General features: G+C 40.3%; 2 protein-coding genes across 10 annotated transcripts in view; both read left to right on the top strand.

The window, feature by feature from the left end:
- The window catches only part of BCLAF3 (BCLAF1 and THRAP3 family member 3), a 35,031-nt gene extending 29,751 nt beyond the window's left edge, over positions 1 to 5,280 (top strand). For all 5 annotated transcript variants that reach the window (XM_082043307.1, XM_082043308.1, XM_082043309.1 and 2 more), the window contains one exon: positions 276 to 5,280. In XM_082043307.1, coding sequence (XP_081899433.1) covers positions 276 to 305 — 30 coding nt within the window. In that variant the 3' untranslated portion in view covers positions 306 to 5,280. The remainder of the gene's footprint in view (positions 1 to 275) is intronic.
- Positions 5,281 to 8,829: 3,549 nt separating this feature from the next.
- The window catches only part of SH3KBP1 (SH3 domain containing kinase binding protein 1), a 228,542-nt gene continuing 214,735 nt past the window's right edge, over positions 8,830 to 22,636 (top strand). For 2 of the 5 annotated variants that reach the window (XM_082054543.1, XM_082054542.1), the window contains exon 1: positions 8,835 to 9,429. Coding sequence is in view for 2 of the 5 variants with exons in the window: in XM_082054542.1 (XP_081910668.1) it covers positions 9,426 to 9,429 (4 nt within the window). In the remaining 3 variants the exon portion in view is untranslated. Of the gene's footprint in view, positions 9,430 to 9,963; positions 10,067 to 22,636 lie in introns of those variants that run through there. The other 3 variants (XM_082054547.1, XM_082054546.1, XM_082054544.1) reach the window with 3 other exon arrangements.

Genomic DNA, 22,636 nt, shown 5'->3' with positions numbered 1-22,636 from the left:
CCAAAACTATTCCTCAGATTCTAGCATTTCCCATATTTTGCCTACTGTAATGATTGAACTTGTTTTTGAGATGTTAAACATCTTTATTTCACCCTTTTGAAATAATTATGCATATTCATGCTTTAAGGTGTCTTTGAAGTTTTGCTGTTTCAATGCATAATTGAAAGAATCTTGTATGTTACATTCTATAATACTACAGTACTTTTGAAAGTTTGGAGGCTTTTTTCCACTGTTACAACTTGAGAGTAATGATTTTTTTTTTTTCTGCTCTGTAGGGAAATATAAATATTGCAACGGAAACCTGAACTGAGCTGTGATCCTGAAGTTGAAACACACAACACAGCGAAGGGAGCATCTGTTCATTTTTTGACACCTTTGTCAAGACTTAAAATAGGATAAAGGAACTAACTCTCTAACTTTCTTGATTAAAAATAACTTTATTTTTCAGTAGTGGAATGCTGCAGAACTTTTTACGGTTTTAATAATTGCTTTTAAAGTACAGTATTCAACTGAAACGTTGTAGTATGTACCTTTAGTTCCTTTTGCGTACCAGTCTCAAGTAAAGAAGTCATTGAAGGTGGTCTTATTTATTGAATACTTGTTCTCTGAGCATGATGTTACAGATGGAACTCGAGTTGTTACACCCAGAGGTTTATATGTTGAAAGTGTATTGCTTATGTAATAAAAAAAGGAAAAAAAAAAAAGTGCCTGAATTGTTTGGTAATAGCACATTAGCTCAGGATTTTCCAAGTAATGACCTTTTAGGTTACGCAATAGATTTTACACCTCTGTTCAATCATTTCCATAAAACAGTATTTTGTATTACTTTAGTTTAATCTACTTGGTTTTCTGATGTGTATATACATTTGTAAATTGTTAGAATGTTGGGACAACTTTCAGTATTTGATTAATATGAATGGTAACGGGCAGGTATGTAATGTACTGTAGCAGTAGCTGATAACTGCACTGAAAGCATGCTTGGGGCTGTTAGAGGATTAGTTGGTCTGTATTCAAAATTATTCTGTCTCATTTTGGTGTATGACACTCTTGACCAAGCCACATGTTCTCTAATCTTTTTTGTCATAAGTGACTTGGTGGTTTCCTGGATTCTGAAATTGGGGTCTGAAATATTTAATTGCAAGGAAAACAAAGTTTTTATAAGCATGTCTTCTAACAAAGCTGTTCATAATTGAAACTGCTTTAAATGCAGATAGCTTGTAATTTTCTTCAAAACTCCAGTAATTCTCTGAAGCTTACTGTACTGCAATATTGTTATGCTGTATGCAAAACTACTAGCAAGAGATTTTCCAAGCAGCTATAAACAATATTGTGCTTATTTCCTGTTTATAGCCTTTGCCTTAATATATAATAGGGTTGTGTGTATGTATTACAGAGTTGTTTGGACTTTTTATTGCAGGTAAATTAAAGATGCATAGCAAGTAGTTTTCAGAGATGTTTTTATTTCAGAAAAAAGTTGTTCACAATATCCACAACATTTGCAGGCTAATGTATTTCTGTCATTTCCAAGACAGTGTTAGCTATATGGAATGCAGGCTAGTCTCTGTTGTGGATTGTAGATCAGAATTCTAATACTGGGTAGAGGTATGTTCAGAGGAAAGGAAATCTGGTTTTTGGGGTGGAAAGTCAGGATGTGATTGCTGCATGCTTTTTTGTAATGTTTTTTTCCACAGTGCTTTCAGTAGAGAGACTATTTGAAAGTGTGGGTATGGCTCAGAACACCTAAATAGCGTTTACTTAAGATTTTCAGATTCTGAGGGGTGCTGCTTAGTGTTCATAGGGAGTAGGCAGGCAGGTGGTTTGCCATGTTCATTGATGTTATGGTCATTCAACAATGACACCAGATGGCTTGTTTCTAAAACTCAGATTTTCGGTTTAAATAAGTCATTAATGATTCAGCTAGTTTTTCAGTAACTTTGTGCATACACAAAATGGGAAGCTAAAGGAAAGAAATACCCTGGTCAAATAGAGTCAGGTAACTTTGTGCAGGTAAGAAACTATTTATTAATGCTTATGCTGTCCGTGATGAAGCTGGCAAAATCATCCCGTATAGATTTACTGGGAGATGAAAATAAGGAATTGGAAGAACGGGTTGAGTCAACCCAAAGAAAAAGTAGTTGCAGTTGAGGGGCCTGCTGGCAGGGGTGCTGCATGTACCCTTTCAGATGAGGACAGGTTTACCATCAAGCTGACAAGCTGTTCACACTGCTCCTGAATGTGCTAAAGCACTGTAAAACATGTAAGAAGTGAAACCATGTAAGATATAGGACAAACTACTGAAGCTATGTTGTCTTATTCAACAGGATACTACTGTTTTCTGTAAGCTTCCTGCAGTGTTCTTGTTAAAGCCTGGAAGAGAACTCATTGTTGAGCAAATGGGGAAAATGGATACATGAAGAAACTTCTGACACAACAGTTTTGCTAACACTGTTCAGAAGTAATGCTGAAGTAGTCAGACTTCAGTCAGTTAATGCTGCTTTACCCAGATTTAGAAGTGTGACTAGCTCCTCTGATTCTATGCTTTTGTATTTTAACTGTGCATGACTACGTATCTCTAATTTGGTTTGTACTTCAACAGTTTAGCCTTGTTTTTTATTTCTACAGCTGTCAGCAACATATTACAAACAGGCTTTTTTGGGCATGTTTACTGACTTTTTCTTTACCCACTTGCCTACCCTTGGCATCAAGATGAATGTCATTTGATGAACTTCAGTCACTGTTTGAGTTGCCTTAGCTTTTACTTAAGGTAATAACACTTGCTGGAATCACATTTTTTACTGATAACTAATTTAGGATTCTGTCATGGTAAAACTTTCTGTATTTTATAAAATTGATACTGAAATTGAATTCTGTGACTGGCTTTGGTGCTGGAGGCATCTACTCTGTGCTGGTATCTGGTATGAGACATTGCTGTGTAGATTTATCTTTGTGAATTACAGACACTTGTTTTATAAACTCATACACAACTCAGCTTATTTATTCTAGCACAGAAGAGTTCTGTTGTACTGGAATATAATGTTTGGTTGAGAACAATGTATTGGAAGTTACTGACTGGGTGGTGAAGGCACAAGATAAAGTGTAAGTAGAAGAAAGGTCAATTTACTTGAAAAACTTGGTGCCTTTCTGTATTGTGACTGCATTGTAGAAAACACTTGTACAAAGACTTAAGTAATATCCTGGTTATTGCATTTTTTCCAATGGGAGCATGGACTGATAATGCTTCTTAAAATAACCACTTTAAATATGTGTGTAAGCCTCACCCTCAGAAAGAAAAGTTTCTCTTTTATTAGTGAAGTCTGTCACTGCATTTGCATTGCAAGGGCAAGTTAAAAATGTGATTGTGTAAGAGCTTTTTAACTTTGTTTTATACTTTGAAAATATAAATGTGAAATGCTTTTCTTTCAGTTAACTTGAAAATACTGTTAAATGCTCATGCGATTCTCAGTTGTTCACCTGTGAAATTGTTTTAGTTTTAATTGCTATCCAAAATGCAATGGGTTTAATATGACTAGAGTCTCCCTTATAAGTGTTTGAAATAATAAGTTGTTGTGATGTTAGCATTTATATTGCTGATCCCTTTAATCTCTACATAGATTGGTTAGAATCTTAATTTTAGACTTTGATATTGAGTTCACAAGGTTAACAAAAATCTGGGGCTAGCAAGAAGCAACACATTGCAGGGCTTCTACAAGCCTGCCTTAACTCTAATAATTACTTATATGTTTAAAATCACCTTACCTGATAGATTTAGATGCTCTTGAGACCTGGACATAACTGTCCTAACTCAGGTAACTGACAGCAGAGGATGGGAGTAAATTCAGCTGATTGCTGGTTGTGGTAATGGTTTACCTGCTGCCTTCTCTCCCAGGGCCTCAGGGTGAAATGCTGAATTTTCTTTATATGAACTTAGTTGCTTTAAAAACAAACCCCAATATTACACTTATGTGGCATTAAAAAAGGCAGGGTTCTCAAAATTTGCTTGTTGTGCATTGTAAAGTCATTGTTCTGTCTTGAAAATGGATAGTGAGAGCTGCTTGGAGAAGATAATTACAGATTATAGCAAAGAGAGACTTGATTTCTCACTATTCATTGTAGAAGACTGTAGATCTTTAACTTCCCTGCTTCCTGAAAGGATCTTTTCCCATGCTGTGTAGAAACATGCCTCTTGCCTTTCTTTAAGCATCTGAACAGCCATCTACAAAGTTTTCTGTGGGAGAGCTCTCTAAAAGAAAGACTTCAGACTTGCATCCTAATGAATCTGGAAGGGAAAAAAAAAATAATGTTTCTGCACATAATTCTGGTTCTTGACAGACTTCATTCCATTGCTGCAGGATTTGAAGATAGAAGGTTCTTCAGCATCCATATGAATGGGGAAAAAAAGCCATTTCAAGATCTTTGAAAGCCTACTTGTAACACTTGACTTCTTAATAGACCTTAAACACAATGATGAACATTTAAGTCTGTTCTGTTTCAAGCTTAGTGAGCATAAATTTTTCAGTGTTAAAATCAGAGAAAACTGTTGTCATAACACCTGCCCCTTCCTTCTGTGCCTGATGGTTTTTGTTGGTGGAGGGGGTTTTGAGTAGGCATTTAGCCATGTGGTTTAATGGCTCTATGCTGCCTGCCACTTTAATAGAGTTTTCTGTTCATTGCTCTGAATTTTGTCTAAGCAGGCTAAATCTAATGTTGTCTTTTAAATATTTCATTTTCTGTAAATAATGTAGTAGATGGCTTTTATTTTGTGATTGGCTTCTCCTACATCTTTATTGTTGAGGGGAAGAGACAGGGTACAACAGCTGTTATTTGAGTATACTTCATGGAATTTTAAAAAAGCCTCATTGTTTTGTTGTAAGAATAGTAGGGGTTTTTTTCCCCAGTTGAATGAGGATGTGGATTAACAGCCACTTCCAAGGAATATATTAATGTTGACCTTATTTATACTGTAGCTTCACAAGGACCATCTAATATGTATGTGCACATGTGTACACACGCAAACACAATATCAGAAACCTCTAATGTAATTACTTGTAAATGTGGATAAGTAATGACATTTTTAAACTACTGAGGATGGAATTAAATGCAAAAACATTTGAAGTCTGTAGTCTTTGGAGTCCACAATGGTGCTTTTGACAATGTTTTCCCATATCTAAAAGCCTCGTAAGTATGTATTAAGATGTAGGTATGTTTATATGTATGTTTAACATAGTTTATATAAAATTAATGTACATTTTGTTTCTACAGACAATAAATGTTTTAACAAAGTTCTTACTTAAATAATTCAGTAGTTATTAAGTGTCAAGAGTATTTTACTTGGATCTGTGTAGCCATTGATTTTTTTTTTTGTAGAACTGTTGCTTCTATAGCTTATTGTTTCTTTGGGGGATTAAAGTCTTTATCTACATTCTAGGCACACTTTTTTGGCTAAAAGAAGCTCCCTTTCCAAAGACAAAATATGAATGTCCTCTCATTACTAGCACAAAATAGATGTTGTTTCAAAAAACTGTGGAAGTGGGTGTGTTCATCTCCTCCATGGCATTCAAATTCCTGATTCTTGCCCTGTAAAGGGACAGAATGGGGGAAGGTGCACACTTGGTTAACTTTACCAAAGTTTATAATCAATAAAATAGTATGCATTTCTAAGAATTCCCTTAATACAGTATGATCAGTGTGAGGTGAAAATAACTATGTTAAATACTAAGATTTCTTAACAGAGTGGAGTGAGAATGAGGTCAAGCTAGAATACACTTGCAGTGTTTAATTAAAGGAAGAGGGGGAACTTCTCCATTGTTTACTTCAGCTTTCTATAATCTAATCTGTCTTGATCCTCACTGAATGTAAATAATTTGGGCTTCTTAAAAATAACTCTCCTAATCTGGTTATTATCATTCAACTGGATAGTAAAGGAAAACTCCTTCAGGTGTGATAAATCTACTGTGTAGAGTAGCTACAGTGGGGAGACATTGTTTCTCTTTTCCTCTCAGGGAAAATGTTTAAGTAATACTTGGGGATATAATAATAATAATAATAATGATGATGATGCTTCCCAACTATTAGACTACTGTCTTCAGAAGTGCATGTCAGTTAAGGTAAAGTGCAGTAGGTTGTGTTCTGAAGTGCATGTCACTTTATCTAAAAGTTGCTAATTTTCATCAAGATCACTTTAAAAGCCTGTCTACCTTCTCTAAGCAGTTCCTTAAAAGGTGAAGAGCAGTTTCCTTTCTAAATGCTACCATGATGTATAGCTCTTTTACCACAAAGGTAAGGTATGTGAAAAAGCCACATACGTTGTAATGTTACTTTGAAGCCCCAGCTGAGGGGTGCCCTTTAACATAGGCATTATAGGAACATAAGAGCAGTCCTACAGAAATTATTTGGCTTAGCAACAATGGGAAGCTAAGTCTTGGAGGTACTACGACAGTGCTCCTCCCAGTTTAGCATGATCTTTTTTTTCCACCTTATAGGGAGGACAACTTGCTGTACTGTGTTACTGATTTACTTGGGAAAGCCAAGAAATTCTCATACATTAACGGTTAGTGATGGTTGAAATGAGAAATTTGCTTGAGCCAGCCATCTAAATGGCTTTCTCCTATGCATTGTAACACTGACTTATGACTACTTTGTATTATTCCTTACCACTTCTACTACCAGCCTTGAAGAGTTCTAACAGAAGCAGTGCTATTGGTATGTACCAAGCTAAATTATTGAGTTACACAAATTCTTCCACCTCCAACTACACAGCTGGAGCATTGGAAAGCCGAACTTCATATAAAATTACGATGCTAATGACAGATGTCTTCCTTCTCAAACCTGGTTGCATCAATTCTGCTTAGTTTGACATTTTGTTCTGATTGACTTGATGGTTTCAGCAAGTTTGTTGTAATGCCTATGTAAAAGTTGCTACTTCTTATTCTGGTGATTTCCAGGAATTAATCCTGTAAATTTTTCAGGTAATAGAGGTTAAATGCTTTTTGTAATAAGGAATTGTGGATAATGGAAACCCACATTGTTTAATTAAGATGTGTATAAGTGAGTGAATGTTGGCTTTCTGGTAGCACATGACTGGCTAAAAGATGCTCTCTGTATGTGTGAAGATAAAATGTGCTTGTTTGTGTTACTTTTTTTTTTTTTTTTTTTCCTCCTCCCTGCAGTTTTGGAACTCTCAGTGGTTTGTGCCTTGGTGTCCCAATTTTCCTGAAAACAATACTGAGGTGGTTCAAGTCTGATTTTTCAGTGAAATGCTGAACTGGAGGCTGTCTACACCTACATCCAGCCAATTCACATTGTATTCCTTTTCACTGTTGAACTTACTTCCTTTTTTAGTTAATTTTTTAAAATGTTTTTAAATATGAGTTTCTCTGAAGGTTTTGTCACTTTTTTTTTTTGCAAAAAATTAGGACTAATGCCATTTGTCTTTTCTAATATCCCAGTGCTGCTATTGCACCTAAATAAGTAACTTAAAGGTTTTCATAGCTGTGGTTGAAGTTTTCTTAAAAAAAATTAAAAACTAGGAATTCTGTCTAAATACTTAGGCCTCTCATTGGTTAAACTCCCCTACTTTTCTCTCAGTTCACCAATATCTCAATATCAGAAATGTGGATTTTCATAGCCAAGATGCCAGGTGCTACCTGGAAATACTTCTATTCTTTTACACATTTCTAACCTCAAACTTTTTTTTTTCAAAACAGACTCCGTTGTACTTGTGTGAGAGCAGGGCGAGAAGTACAAAAAGCTTATCCTTTATGTTATTGGCAGTTTTCTGTCTTTGTACAGAAACTAACTACCTGAGGGTAGAACAGGCTTTTTTTGCTGAATCTGTCATCGATATTCAAGGTATTTGTACTGTAAAATCATCAGAATCCCTGACAGCAGCAGCGATGCATCCCACTAGACCAGGTTCCTCAAAGCCCCATCCAACCTGGCCTTGATGTTATCTAAACCTTTTATAGCAGAGTATGCCGTTTTAAAATTTGCTGCTAGTATACTGTGCTGGTGTTGGCTTTTTTTTCCTTTTTCCCAGTAGTATTTACCTGTGAGAAGACGTGGCTGCGAAGAAGGCTCCCTGGCCTTATTAGGTGCCTTTCTCTCCAGAAATGTTACTGATCTATCTGAACTGCCTTTTTTTTTTCCTCGGTTTTATTGTAGTGTGCGTTTCCAATCTTCTAGCAATACCTGAAAAGAACATTCAGCTCCTTATCTGTGTGTTTTGTGAAACACTACAACTAACGTCGAAGACACTATTTTCATCGTTCTTACGTTTTTTCCTTCTCCCCAGGCCTCCAGAGCCTGTGAAGGGTTGCGGAGGAGGGAGGGGGAGTGTGTCAGCTTCCCCCGGGAGCGGCCCAGGAGGCCATGCCTCCTATCCCCTCCCTCACGCACAGGCCGGGGGGAGCCGCGGCGCAACGAGGGGCACCTGCGGAGCAGCCGCTGCACTGCCCAGCGTCCCCGGGGGCAGAAGCGGGCAGGGCCCGCAGCAGGTCACGGCTCCCGGGGGTCGGGCGCGGACGGGGAAGGTGGCTGGCAGGAACCTGAGCTACCTGCCTATCCCGCCGTGGGGGAGCGGCCGCCCGCTCCCACAGAGGGTGTCCGAAGCCCAGAGCGCCCCCCTTCCTTCCCCAGTACCGGAATAAGGCGAGCCCCTTCCCCTCTCCTGCCCGCGCCCCCGCTGACGCTTCCTGGCCTGAATTGGGAAAGCCGCCGGGCGAGGTGGGCCCGGGGCGCCGCGGGACCCCTGTGCCCCGACTCTGCCCCGGCTGGGGACAGCCGCTCCGCTTCCTTCCTCCCTTCTCCCCTCCCTCCCCGCCCTCCTTCCCCCGCCACCGCTCCCGGCGGCCCGAGGCGGCGCAGCGGCTCTGGCGCAGTCTCGCGACACTTCCCGCAGCGCCGAGCCGCGCCGATCGCTCCGGCAGCAGCAGCAGCCGCGGGAGCGCCCGGCGGGGAGACGCAGCTGCTCCTCGCACCCTCGCCCTGCCCCACGTACCGGCCGGCGGGGGAAGGCGCGCACCCCGCGGCTCCGCAGCGGGCGCCTCTGGGCATCCGGGCTCGGCCGCGCTTTCTCCCGGGCTGCTCTGCCCGGCGGCAGCGGGGACCCAGGTGGTTGTCAGGAGCTGAAGGCTGAGCCCCTTCTCTCGCCTGATTTTTTTTTCTTTTTTTCTTTTTTTTTTTTTTTTTTAATACATACGAATACGTATGCTGAGCGAAGCCGAGGTACTGCTAGCAGGACGCAGAATGCAGCTCGGCTGCAGCGGGTGCTGAGAGCGGCGGCCGCCGGAGGAGGGAGCGGCTCTGTCAGCAGCCTCTTCTCCTTCCCGTGGCGGCGGCTCGGGCTGTCTCTCGCCCCCTTCGCCGTGGTCAGCCGCCTCAAACTTTCAGCGTGTTTTCGCCGCCAGGCAAAGCCCAGCTCGACATAAATGGGTGAGTTCAGGACGCCGGCTCCGAGTTGGCGGTGCTGGAGGTCCGGCTGGGGCTCTCGCCCGGCGGGTGGGGTGCGCGCCGCTGCCGCGACGGAGGGCTGGGGGCGCCGGGCCAGGGGTTGGCCGCCACCAGCCTCCGCTCCTCCGTCCTCCTCATGGCTTTTAACTTCTCTTCCCCTCCCCCGGTCGAGTCAATAATTGTTTTCATGTGACAGGCGGGAGGAGGTCGGGGTTTACGGCGGCGGGGCGAGGGCCGGGCGCCCCTCGGGGCTGCCGCGGTGGCTGATCCCGAGCGGGGCTGACAGGGTTTCAAGCCCTCCCGTGCACCGGCTGGCCGGTTTCGCCGTCTTGCCGCCGGACACAACCACCCCCGGGCAGCTTGGGGTGTGGTGGCGCCGGGCCGGGCGGAGAGAGGGGCGAACCCCCGCCCTGGGCGCGCAGGTCGCGCTCCTCCGGCCGAGGGGCTGCCGGCGGCGACAGCTGCGGGAGGGCGCGCGGCGGCCCGTGGGGCCGTGCCGTACCGCCCCGCCGCGAGGGGGCGGCCGTTGGGGCCGTTGCGCGGAGGGTCGTTGGAAGCGTTGCGCGAGGGCGGTTGCGATCGGCAGCCGCTGCCCGTCAGGTGGCTCCCGCGGACTTCGGTAAGAGGCTGCACCTGGCTGCCCGGCTCAGGGTGGGCAGCGCCCGCTAACCTGTGCGGTGAGGGAGGCGTGGGCAGCGGGAGGACGGGGGGATGAATCGTGCCATTATGCGGGGCGAGGCGGCGGTGCCAGGCGCGGGCTGGCTGAGCGTTGCGCTCCTGGAGCGGCGCTGGCCCGCGGCTCCCTCTGCCCAGCACGGTGCCCGGCGGAAAATGACGCGTTAGAGGGAACAAAAGAGGCCGCCAGCTGTTGATAGGCAGCCCTGGGTGTACCCACTGGCCGGCGTCTGAAGGCAGTGGCGAACGGTGCTCCAAAACACTGGCTTTTAGGTGTCCTCAGGTCCCCAGATGCCCGTTTTGCTCACGGTAGCGGAAACACTCTTGGACTGTGGGGGAACATGAGAGCAGTATCACTGAAACGACTAAATATAATGTGTTATGTGGGCAGACATTTTACACTACTTTACCTGTTGTAACACAGTGACGTTGGGAATATAGTCGGAAAAAAAAAAAAATCATCCCTTTGTTCTTTGAGAGATTAGTTTGTGGGCTACTGTCAGAGCCGATGGTATCAGCTGCTCTACCTGTATGTTACAAGATTAAGCACTAGCTTTTCACTATTGACTTTCAGTTAGTCCTCCAGTTCAGGCTGAAATGCGTTCATCCCTATGCAGCTCATTCAGCAGTATCGATTGGGGTGAACTCTGCTGCTGACAGCAGGCCAGCATCCCAGACCGCCACATTTAATTGGGTGTGTTGTAGAAGACTCTGTTAGGGTCAGTTTGCCTGCTGGTTAATGCAGCTTTCAACTTCTGTCTTCTGTAGCAACAGATAAGATTTTAAACAGTGTGGTAATGAGGTGTAGGGTTTATAACTGCTGAGTGTCTGTCTTCAGTAGGGCATGTCACAGGAAATAGTTTTTTTAATATTATTTTCGTTTTCTGGTCCTCTCAGTATATTTATTTCTTCTTAACTTTATTGCAATACAACAAGGCCTTTCTGATTTCTGCTTAACCTATAGTCCAAACATTAGCCTTTTTTTTTTAGCTTCATGATACAAAAGATTAAGTAAAGTGATAAAAGAACAGTGATGGCTCAATAGAGGTTTTTGAATACTGTAACTTAGCAGTGAAGGCCATATTTTTTTCCTTTTACCCACTCTTCCCTCCCCTTGGCTGGCCGTGATTGTACACATCTGGCATCTTTAAAGCTCGTTTGGATAATGACATTCCCAAATCACTGTAATTCAGTCAGACTTTTTTTTGCAAAATGGTAGTGAAGGGAGGGTAGATATGCTTTCATTGTTGTTCATATCTTTAAATGGTAAGTGATCCTTGTAGTTTAAAAGCAAAAAGAAAAATTATTCAAGGAAGTGCAGGTATGAGTAGCATGAAAGCAAATCTTTCTAGGAGACATCAAATGAAAACAGTTTTATTAAAAACATTTTAATGTTACCACTTTTGAAAGATATTTTAGATGCAGAAAAGAATAGGTCAATTCTTTATGTGTACTACACTGTTAGGATTCCCAGTGTTTTATTTTTAAATTACATGTATGCCTTCTATTTTAACCATTTATATTTTCTATATGGCACTGCATACTGTTATTAGTTCAAGCCTATGCTTGTATATATGTGTGTATGTTACACATACATGTATAGTAAAGTTCAACATATGGCCCCAAGATTTTTTGACAGCACATAAGGCAAACCTTACAACAAATACAGCTTTATTGATGTTTTATGAGCTCTTCTATGACATTATAGCTAGACTATCTTAAAGTTAATTAATTTACACTTGGAATGGACTTGTCAGGAGAGTTGAGTGGAACAACATCGTAGTTCTTTAAACATAAAAGTCAGGTAAGGCAAAAACCTTAAAGGTAACTGGAATTCAGTGGAACAAGCTCAGTCTTAATGTCTGAGAAATGAAGAGGTGGTGTTCTGTGGGGATTTGTGTGTGTGATTGTTTGTGTGTTGTTGTTTTGGGTTTGTTTTGTTTCATGAGCACTTAGAATTGCATATGGTTAGAGAACTCCTCAGCCTCATTTGCAAGATCTTTGTGTGCCCACACATCAGACTGTTCTCTTGACGTTGGAGGTCTAGAAAACAAAGTAAGAACAATGTATGGTAGCTACCCTGGGGGAAAACTGGTTTGAAGTGTACAGCTTACCAAATTTAGAAAATGCCCAGAGTACAAATCTGGTTCTAGAAACCAGCGTTTAACTGCCATCATCACAAAACAACTGGTGATGTGCAACTCCTTCTGTTAGTTGAGACACAACTTCCAACTTCTGCAGATGACCGAAGATCCCTTTTTCTGCTCTGCAGTCTGATCATCTTCAGAGCACAGACTAGTGCATTAAATGGGGTGGAGATCCTACATGGTAATATGGCTGTGAAAGTACTGCATCCAGTCCTGGGCTCCCCAGTTTAAGAAGGACAAGGAATTACTGAAGGGGATCCAGCAGTTGGCTATGAAGATGATTAGGGGCCTAAAGCACCTTTCTTACGAGGAGAGGCTGAGAGAGCTGGGTCTGTTCAGCCTGGAGCAGAGAAGGCTGAGAGGGGATCTCATCAATGCTTATAAATATCTCAAGGGTGGGTGTCAAGAGGATGGGACCAGACTCTCTTCATGGTGCCCAGTGATAGGATGAGGGGCAACAGGCACAGACTGAAGCACAGGAGGTTCCACCTGAGTATGAGGAGAAATTTCTTTACTTTGAGGGTGCCAGAGCCCTGGAAGAGGCTGCCCAGAGAGGGTGTGGAATCTCCTTCTCTGGAGACATTCAAAACCTGCCTCGATGCCTTCCTGTGCGATCTGCTGTAGGTGAATCTGCTTTAGCAGGTGAGTTGAACTAGATGATTTCCAGAGGTCCCTTCCAACCGCAAACATTCTGTCATTCTGCAAACAGTTGAAGCCTTCATCATGGTGCTTGCAAATACCAGGTTATAAACAAACACTTCCATCATCAGTATTTTTATCTTAGTATTTTCAAGGCATAGTTAAAGCTTTTCTGTTGGGAAAGGAGAGGATAGGTTGCTTTTGTTTACATGAAATCACATTGATGATCTCTGCTGTCACCATAGTTAGGAGTCTTGTGCCCTTTGAACCAGTTAGATTACAGATACTGACAGACAACTATTGTCCACATGGTTTTACATTAGTGGTTGAGAAAGATACTTTGCTGTGAAGTATCACTGCTAGTTTGTGCGCACCAAAGGAATGTTACACCCAGATATAATGTGATCAAAAAACTTGATTCTGCGTGAGAGTCTGATTGTTACCAGTTACAATCCCTTTTTCCTGTTTTACTCCTTTCTTAATTCTCGTTTTTCCCCTTTCCAAATTTTCCTCTATCCCTTGCCCTCAAATTCTACCCTGCTTCCCTCATAAGCCCTTAGCATTTTATCTTTTTTCCATCTCTTTCCTCCTCTTTATGTGTCTCAAGGCTTGCCACTTCCCCTTTCTCCCTCTCTCTTACCACAGCATCAACAGAGGGAGCACTTGGAGCACATTTCCTGCGTGTGGGGCCATGCTGACCTCCAGCAAACAAGAGCTGCCGTTGCATCAAAACTTCTACTTGGCCCTGTGGGGTGGGTTGTGTTGGAGAGTGTTCACTGCAACCGGAGGCCTGCGGGGTTCAGCTGGTAAAGGCTAACAACTCTGCAGCCCTATGTAGAATAAAGCATTTATGAGCCTTGAGCTTAGCAGAAATTGTGTAAATTGCACATGGAAGTGGGAGGTGTGTTTGTGGTTCTTGACTGCTCTTTGATGAATTTTAAGTTCTCTCTCCAAAATGGTGGAGATTTTGGAGCGTTTCAGCAAAATAGCTGTAAGATGTGTCATTCTTGTCATCCTTGAAAATAGTTCAACAGTTTCAGCTGAATAGGAAACATCATAAGAAAGATGAGTAGCATGATATTTTCTTTTTTTTTTTTTTTTTAAATAAGGTTTAAGCAGCTGTAAAGTGGATTTGTGTATGAAATGTTGTGTAAAAATCTTCCCCAACCTGTAGAAAGTCTTTATACTCCTCCTATGGGGTGTTACTCATTTTAAATCTTCTGTTGTCGTTGGTAGGTTCGTTTCTCACAACAAGGCAGTTATATTGGAGCTGTTCGGGATCATATTTCCAGTTGTTTGGAGACCACATTTATACAGCCTATGAATGTCTTCATGGGCTGAGTTCAAGTGGAGTTTTCATAAACCGTGATAAAATATTTTCAGTAACCTATGTAAAATTTCATTAGAAAATAGCTGGCACAAAGCTTTTTTCTCCTAGAAATGAAGAGATATTGACATTTCTGTCATAAAAGGTTGTCAGAGTTGCCTTCTAAATGGATCAAGGTAGGAATCTGAAATCAAGTAATATAAAATATATGAATATGTGTATATATGTAAAAGATTATGGAAGTAATTTCTGATCGCGTAGTCTTTTTTGTGTGTTGGTATCTCTTCTGCTTGCCCCTTTTTAAAGCTCTTCTTTTCTCAGTGTCTCCCTTATAGTTGTTTTTATTTTTTTTTTATATTAACTGTTGCTTTTAGATCAGAAATTGTGATAAAGAAGAGAATATTTTAAATAGATAGTTTCTTAAAACAACAGAATTCTTGCTCTTTTTTGTGCTAATCAAAGATTCATATGTAAAAAATTATGTTTGAGCTGCTAGAACAGGTTTTTTTCTGCTGTGATTTAAGGAAGTATATGTAATAATTAAAACACTTTATTGAGAAGCAGCTTTATTTTGATTTTAATGCTGAGTGCATAGATATTTCTATGTAAAGTGTTACTAATGCAGTATATACAATGTATCTGTAATGTTATTCAGATTACTTCTTTCGTAATTGCAATTCATTAGATGTTAGAGGTTGATGGTTTGTTTGTGGTGTGGTGGTGGGTTTTTTTTTTTTTTTTTTTTTTTGAGAATACTGCTGGTAATCATTCTACCAGCAGTGCATCAGAATTAATGTAGCAGATCAGCATTGACCTTGTAGATAATGTGTTGACTCCTTCCCTGCTTGAAGAGGAAGAGGTGCATGTGTTGTTAAGAGGAGAAAAAAGAGAGCTTGGTAATGTGAAATGAGCAGCTGAAATTTCAGGGCTGAAATGTTAGAGGTCATTGAAGTGCTGAAAGCAGGTTAGCCCTGATGGGATCAAAGGAGAGAAAACAGCCACAGAGATGGTATCTCTTGTTTTGCTCTGATACTGCTGATATAGAGCAAGCTCATAAAAAAACAGTGATGGATTTTGTATGGTTCCTATCTGTGTTTTTCTAAAATCACAGAATACAAAAACCTAGACCAGGGAGTGGATGTTTTTCCAGGATGCAAGAACAGGAAGTAGCTGTAGGGCATATCTATGTTCTGCATGTGATGGAATGATGAAAAATTATATTTGGGAGAGGGGAACAAGAGAGGAGGTGAGTATCAAGATTCACTAATTCAGTTAATGTAAAAGTAATTGCTGACAGTTTACTTCATACAGAGAGGAAGCATAATAAAAGCTTTAAGTCTCTATGTGTGAGAGAATATGCAGTACTGCAGTTCAGTTATCATGGATTGTATTAGCAAATGAAGTTGACTTTTTTCCCTCTTTATTATTGGTAATTGAGAAGCATCAGTAGAAACCAACTCTTGAGAATGCAGTGGTAATGTCCACTTAAAAACTGTATGATGAGATGACTGTTGCAATGTCTTAGCTATGCATTGTTCCTAACACAAACATAACTTCAGCTTAGAGAAAGGAGCATCCTGGATGCTGAGTGGTGGAAAGGATGGAAAGGATGTATTTGTTTTCATTCTTGCAGCAGTTTGTATTCCAATGGGGGTGTCACTGAGAATTCATGCTTCTCTTTTAGGGTGAAGAGTTGTCGATCAGAAATGATGTCTGTGCTGAGATAGTTCTCTTTAGTGACAAGGATAATGTGGTGTAGAAAGCTGAGCAGTTATATGAGGAAAATATCCCTAACCTCTAAATTATCTGTAAGGGTAGGTGTAAAGAGATGCCTTTTGAGCTCTACCTTTAAATTTCGTTAAAAGTATTGTAGAGGAGGAGAACGTTCCTCTCCTTTTCTCCTTCTCACTCTTTTGTACTGTGCAGCTAAAACACTTCAGATGATTGAAACCAGCTCATGCCAAAAACAGTGTAAATCTGTTCATTTATTTAAAGACCAAAGTCATCACTGGTGCACAGCTCCCCAGGGAACTAATGCTTTTGCAAAAAATGCTAATATAGATTTGTTGCATGTGTTGCAAATCAAGGTCCAACTTGATCCCACGGCAGTGAGGTTGGAGTAGGTGATCTTTAAAAGTCTCTTCTGACCCAAGCCATTCAATGATCTATCAATATTTAATCATCTTTCAATGGTCATGCTGCTCATATTTACAAATTAGGTGTACTGTATCCCACAAGAGAATTTATGTGACCTACCTTTGAAGAAAACCATCCAAAACTATCACAAAAACCCTCATCAGAACAGAAATCCCCATGACATGTTCTGTCTTGTATTTGCAGTTTCCAGGATCTTGCTTGTTGATTTACAAAGCAACATGTTGGTGCTTGTTATTGATAATGAGGTCTCAAAACAAAAACACACACAAGTTACTTCAGGGTGTTTTTCTGTTCGTTTTGGTTTGGTTTTGTGGGAATAAGTTCTTGAAGGTCAGTGCAACTGCTGGTGCTATCCCATGCTTTATTGACTACCAGTGTCAACCTGACTCTCATTGTATGTAGCCCTGTCTTTCTGCCTAGCTAGACTTACAAAGATTTTAGTTAAACGTAGCAGAAGCATTAGAGCATAAATGAACACAAACAGAACTTTTCATTTTTGAGCCAAATGTAAAACCATTCATTGAGAATGATCATCTCAGGTTTAAACTGAATATGTCCTCTATCTGTGGTTGCTGCTTTGTCTTTACCACTGGCAAGAAACATTTTTAATACTCTGGTAACTTGGCAGAATGGATTTTTTTTTTCTGTGATAGGCTTGTGCAGCATTGAAAATTCACTGTCCTTGTGGCAGATATAAAGCTGGCAAGCAGCAAGACCTCATCTTAATTTTTTGGTGTTTTTCTCATTCCTGCTGTTCTTTCTGTGAGATCTCACCGAGCTCATATTAAGCTGTTAATGCTCTTCTGTCTACTTCCCATTGTAAAAGGGCACACCAGAAATTCTAAAGTGCATCCAGAAAAAGATGCCTGTATTTTCAGGTCTCATTATGAAAAGGTTTAAAAAACTTTTTGCTGTCAAATTTGAAGCGTTTATTAAAAAGTGTTTTAGCTTTGGGAGAGTGGTGAAGTTTATTTATAAACAGTATCTGAATGCTTTATGGACAAAGATTGCTTACCTTGATACTTTTCTTTTCCATCAGCCATTTCTTATGAATGTGTCCTTATTGTCATCAACAGCTTTATGGAAAAATATCATATCAAGGTCTTTCACTCTAGAAAAGACCATCTTAATTTCCTATGAAGTAGTCTGGGTACTGTATTTCAGCAAGACTGCAGAACTGCAGTGTTCGTTGAATACAAATACCAAGCTTTCTGCTTAAACTATCTGTTTAAAACAAACAAGCAATGCCCCATCCCCCCCCCCAAAAAAAAAAAAAAACAACCAAACCAAACAACAAAACAAACCCACAAACAAAAGAAAAAAAAAACCAAAAACAACACACACAAACCAGCCAAAACTCCTCAAACAACTCATACAAAAAAACCCAGACCCTAGAAGAACATAACTTTGTTCCCATCGTCTTTTCAATCACTGGGCAAGGGGAAGGGAAGGAGAAATGGGTGCAGAGAGGAAAGGCCGCTAGTCAAGGTTAAGCTTGGAAGCCTTGCCTTGAGTGTATGATCAAGCAGTTTGTGACAGTGGATATTTCTGAACATCTGAGAGTTAGCATCAGTACTTCCAGGCAGGGCATGGTCCTGCTAACTAGGAAAATTGCACCTTGTGAAGGCTGACCTGGTAGCAAGCGATGTGTAGAACTTCACTTCCTAATATAATGGAAATTTAAATTCCAGTTCCAGAAGAGTACAAAAGATGTCTGCAAATTTGTGAGCCCTTGTGATATTAAAGATTTTTTTCCTCAATGTCATGAGCCACTCTTTATTCTTCCGTTTAAATTTTTGTTCAGGGAAGCATCAAGCTGCCAATAGACATTGAGACTACTGGCTTGGTAGCTTTCAAACTTTTTTTTTTTTTTTTTAATATCTGTATTTTTAGATTGCTTGTGGGAAAGAAAAGGTAAATCACTGTGCAATCTTGAAATCTGGAGTTGGTTCAGACTTAAATATCTTGATATTGAAGTCAAATGGTTTAAACCAGCTCCAACTAGTGAATTTGAATGATTTTGATACACTTCTTTACTTTTGTTGTGTTTTTGTTCGATGAAATGGGTAACATTAATTTTAAGATTCTAAGCCATTTGCTGCATTGAGCTGATAATTTAACTAGTTCAGTCATTAATTTTAGTCTGATACTAGATTATTTTTTATCTTGATTTCACTGTTAATTGCTATATTCTTAATATTGGAAATGTGTTCTTTGTAGCTATTTTTGTTAGTAACTTTAACAACACAGTTAATTTTTCAGGTGACACAGATCTAAATTTTTTGGTGGATTTTGTTGGATTTTAACTGGTTAGCTTATACATTTGATCAGCTTCTCAGTTGCTTCTTTCTTTTTGTAGCAGTCAATGAGTCTTGTTGGTTATAGTGAGCCAAGTTTAGCTAACTGTATAAAACTGCTCCAACTTCGTAGAGGTAGCCCATATTTAACAGAGGGATTTCTGCGCATAGTTAATCTAGCTTAGTTAACTTCTATTACTGATGGAAGGTTTTAATGCAGCATCAAGAAGCACCTTCTATGACTTCTTCCTTGCTTGACTGAGTGCAGCTGAAGGCTTGAACTGGGAATGTGTGGTGAAAAGAAATGCACCTTCAAACACCCAACTCATTTGTACAAGAGCGACTCTTTCTGTTTCAAGAAACAGCCTTTCAACTGGGAGAGAAATCTTATTGCTACTGTTGCTGTCAACATTGGTTACAATTGTTTTTAATGTTCCTCTGTCTAGACAGCTGCTATTTCCTCTTCTGTCCAATTCGCGCTTCTAAAATGGGAAGATCGTTATATTCTTTGGAACTTTTCATATTAAAGTCCTTTGTATCTGCGTATCATTTCATCAAATACCTTTATTTAGCTGCATTTAAAAAGAGTTGAAATACATTCCTCAGTTTTACCTTGACCCTTGAGGTCAACTTGAATGGTCTTTGTGCTGTCGCCTCATACCTCCTTTCAGAATTGCTCACTTTGATTGGCATTAAGCATGCTACTTATTTTAGAGACTACAATTTTTCTGTGAAATGCACCTATAAATAGTGTTTTTGACAAGCTGACATGTCAATTATCTGAATGGTTCATAGCAGGTTGAGATAAGATGCCATCTAGTTCATTATGAACCATGGTCTGACAATTCAAAGTTGTCTGCACTGGTTCTGGAGTTGTGAGATCTATTAATACGTATTCCTCCACAATATATTTGATAGTTGGTTCATATTTATGCAGAAAACAGTCTTGTTTATTCCTGTGTGTTTCTCGTTCCTTCATTGCTTTCTGTCAGAAAGCAATTGCTCTTCCTGTTGCTTATAGAAATGCTTCTTTCCTCTTGTAAATTGTGTTTTGTTGTTAATTTGGGTTAGTGGTGGGGTTTGTGTATCATGTCTTCTTTTCATACACACTTCCTTCAGATTCATCTTTCCTTCTCTTTCATCTGTCTTTCAAGTGCACTACTTCTCTTTTTAGGAAAGTTTTCTGTATACCTCACTTACACAGCCTCAAAACTCCCTATATTAAGATGCAAACATCTACAGAATCCTGAAGACAATCTGGTGTGGAATACAGCAAAACTGTGGCTAGTTCTTTATTAATTTTGCTTCAGAAATAGGGAAACAACAAACCTTCAGCTGGTTTCCTGTAAATACCGTGTCAGGAAGGGGAGGGTCTGGCTGTCTTTCAGAGACTATTGCTTTAGTTCACTGAGTTTTTCAGAGTTGGAATTGGTACCTTGAAAGGTAAATGCTGAGGTGTGTGTTGCACGTTGTGTTTTCCCAGCCACCTTTTTGATATTTTCTGATGGAAGAGTGGTGCCTTTTGTGTGTGGAGAAAAACAGGTTGTGGAAGTCGGCAAAACCAAATGCTGAAGTTCCAGTGTTTTTTTAGTTTGGAGAACTTAAAAGCAGGATGTTGCTATTTTAAGTAGTATTTCAGTTCCTGTCTGTTGAAGTCTGTCGGTGTCTCTCTCAAGAACCAAAACCAAGGAGATGATGTAAATGTAGCTGTTCAAAGCAGAGATCTTAAATGCAAGAAATGCTCTTTGCATCTCTAGACCCTCTGGAATGTAGGATTAGTTTTGGCTTCTGACTTCCTTGGCTCCAAGAGCTTGGATCATTGGAAACTAGGGAAGGTCATTAGAAGATTTTACAAATGGATGAAGCCCAGGAACCTTTTTCTTAGATGAGGGAGAAGTAGATCTTTCTGCTTGGCCTTGGAAGAAGTGGTCAAGGTAGATAACATGCAGTGACAGCACTATCTCTGTCCTTTCTAGTTCTCTTGGCTGCATGGTTTTAGCCTGAACACTGCCTCCTGGATGCCACAGAAAGATTCTGTGCCAGTATTCAAGGTGGTTCTACTCATCTCGAGTAGAATCTGCCTTATTGTTTCTTCCTTGTCCGCATGCCTTGTTCTGTTCCAGACAGTACCAGTGTTGGTAACTAGGGGTAGATGGGAGGAGGAGGTCTTTAGAACAATAATTGCTTATAAAACAATAGGGATCATTGCCTCTGTTTATGTTTACTTGGGTTCCATAGAGCTCCATCCTGCTGCTTCCTCCCCATTCTCCCTGCAGCCTCAATGTGGCAATGGGCTCTCTAAATGCTGTCTTTTGTTTGTGCTTTCATTCCATATGCAGCTCTGCTGAGCATTGTCATTCAACCAGCACACAGTCGCTCAGATTCCTCATTGGAGTAATGTGGTCATCAGGTCACAAGCTGTTCTTGCTCCCAAAGAAAGTTTGTGACAAGCTTTCAGATGTACTTGTTTGGCTTGCATCAGTCTTTGCTTTCAGGATTATTCTTCTAAGGAGGAGCTCTGTGTACTGTCTCCTTGTTTGGAGATTTCTTTCAGCTGTAAGCATTAAAGATGTTCTCTTGGAAGTGAGTGTTCAGGTGGAGGAGACTTCTTGAGTTCTTTAACCTACTACCAGAGATAACTTCTAGAAGAGCTGTGTCTTCTTGCAGCATAACCTCTGCTTTATGAAAGGCTTTGCCTTGTTCAAAATCCAGAGGATTTCTTTAAGAGAAAATTGAAATAAAATATGTCAATGAAAGTACTTCCTTGCCCAGGCCTATAACTGACACATGGGATTTTGAAAATCACCATGAAAGAACAGAAAAGCTAATGTCTGTGATGTGGGAACATTTTTATTCATAAGAGCAACAAAAAGTATATTAGTTTGTGAATTCCGTTTATTGTGACATCCAGAAGAAATTACCTGCAGAAACTGTTTTGAGCTGAGAAAACAGAGGCATTAAAGTTATTATCTAAAACTTATTTCTCCAGAATTGCATCCTGAATTCTAGAATTGAAATTCGAAGGCTTTTTAATGCACAGAGTCTGATATGATAGTTAAGTTTATTTGCCCAAGGGTTTTCTGGAAATTGCAAATCTTTATATGCAGTAATTTCTGTTTCTAAAATGGCATTTTTTTTTTCAGCACTATTGCTCTTAGCACAGTTTGAAGGAGAATAAAAGAACCTGAAGTAAAAAGACAAGTCGCGAAGAATTGTGAGGAGCAGAGTTATGAGACTTCATTATTAATCAAGAAAAAATATTATATTGGGGGTGGTAAAGGTATTATTTTAATCAAATATGTCCTTCCTTCAAATGCTCCTATCCCACCTTCTGCTGTTGCTCATATAATTGAGCAAGTTAAGGGTTTTTTTTTTGCACCTTAGGTGATTTTTGGCTGTTTTGCAGTATGATCTAGATGTTAATGGAGATGGTTTAATGCTGGCATGTAAGTCTTATATGGGACCATAGTGGTGAAATGCAAATTACCTGTGGTCTGAGCTGTTGTACTTAGAGCTGTGAGTCCCAGCACACACATAGCTTTTACAGCTCCTATAAAGCCTTACAATCTGTTGTATGTGGAAGCACAGTAGTAAGTGTCCTTTCATTTGGATTATAAATTATGAAACTGCTGAGGAGTTCCATACTGGGCCTGATCTTCCTCTGACTGTGAAGCTTTGAAGGTTGAAATGCTTGAATTTATGTAAAAGAGGGTTAGAAGACAAAAAAAAAAAAAAAGTCTGATTATTTATTTTCTATATCCAGTCCAGGCTCTCACTGTTGTACAGCACATCTCTTAGTGACATTTTATAATGTATCAGTAAAAACATCGCACTGGTTTCTGATCTTAACATTTGACAGGTCGAATCATGAAGAGCTGCAGATGGGCTAAATATTTTGCAACTGCTGTCTTAAAAATGATAGAATTCCATGAAACTGAGAGAGAATG

Source organism: Streptopelia decaocto (assembly GCF_964273445.1).
Source record: "Streptopelia decaocto genome assembly, chromosome: 1".
NCBI lineage: Eukaryota > Metazoa > Chordata > Aves > Columbiformes > Columbidae > Streptopelia > Streptopelia decaocto.
Note: the sequence above shows the minus strand (reverse complement) of the source record. Positions and strands in the feature narration are given on the sequence as shown.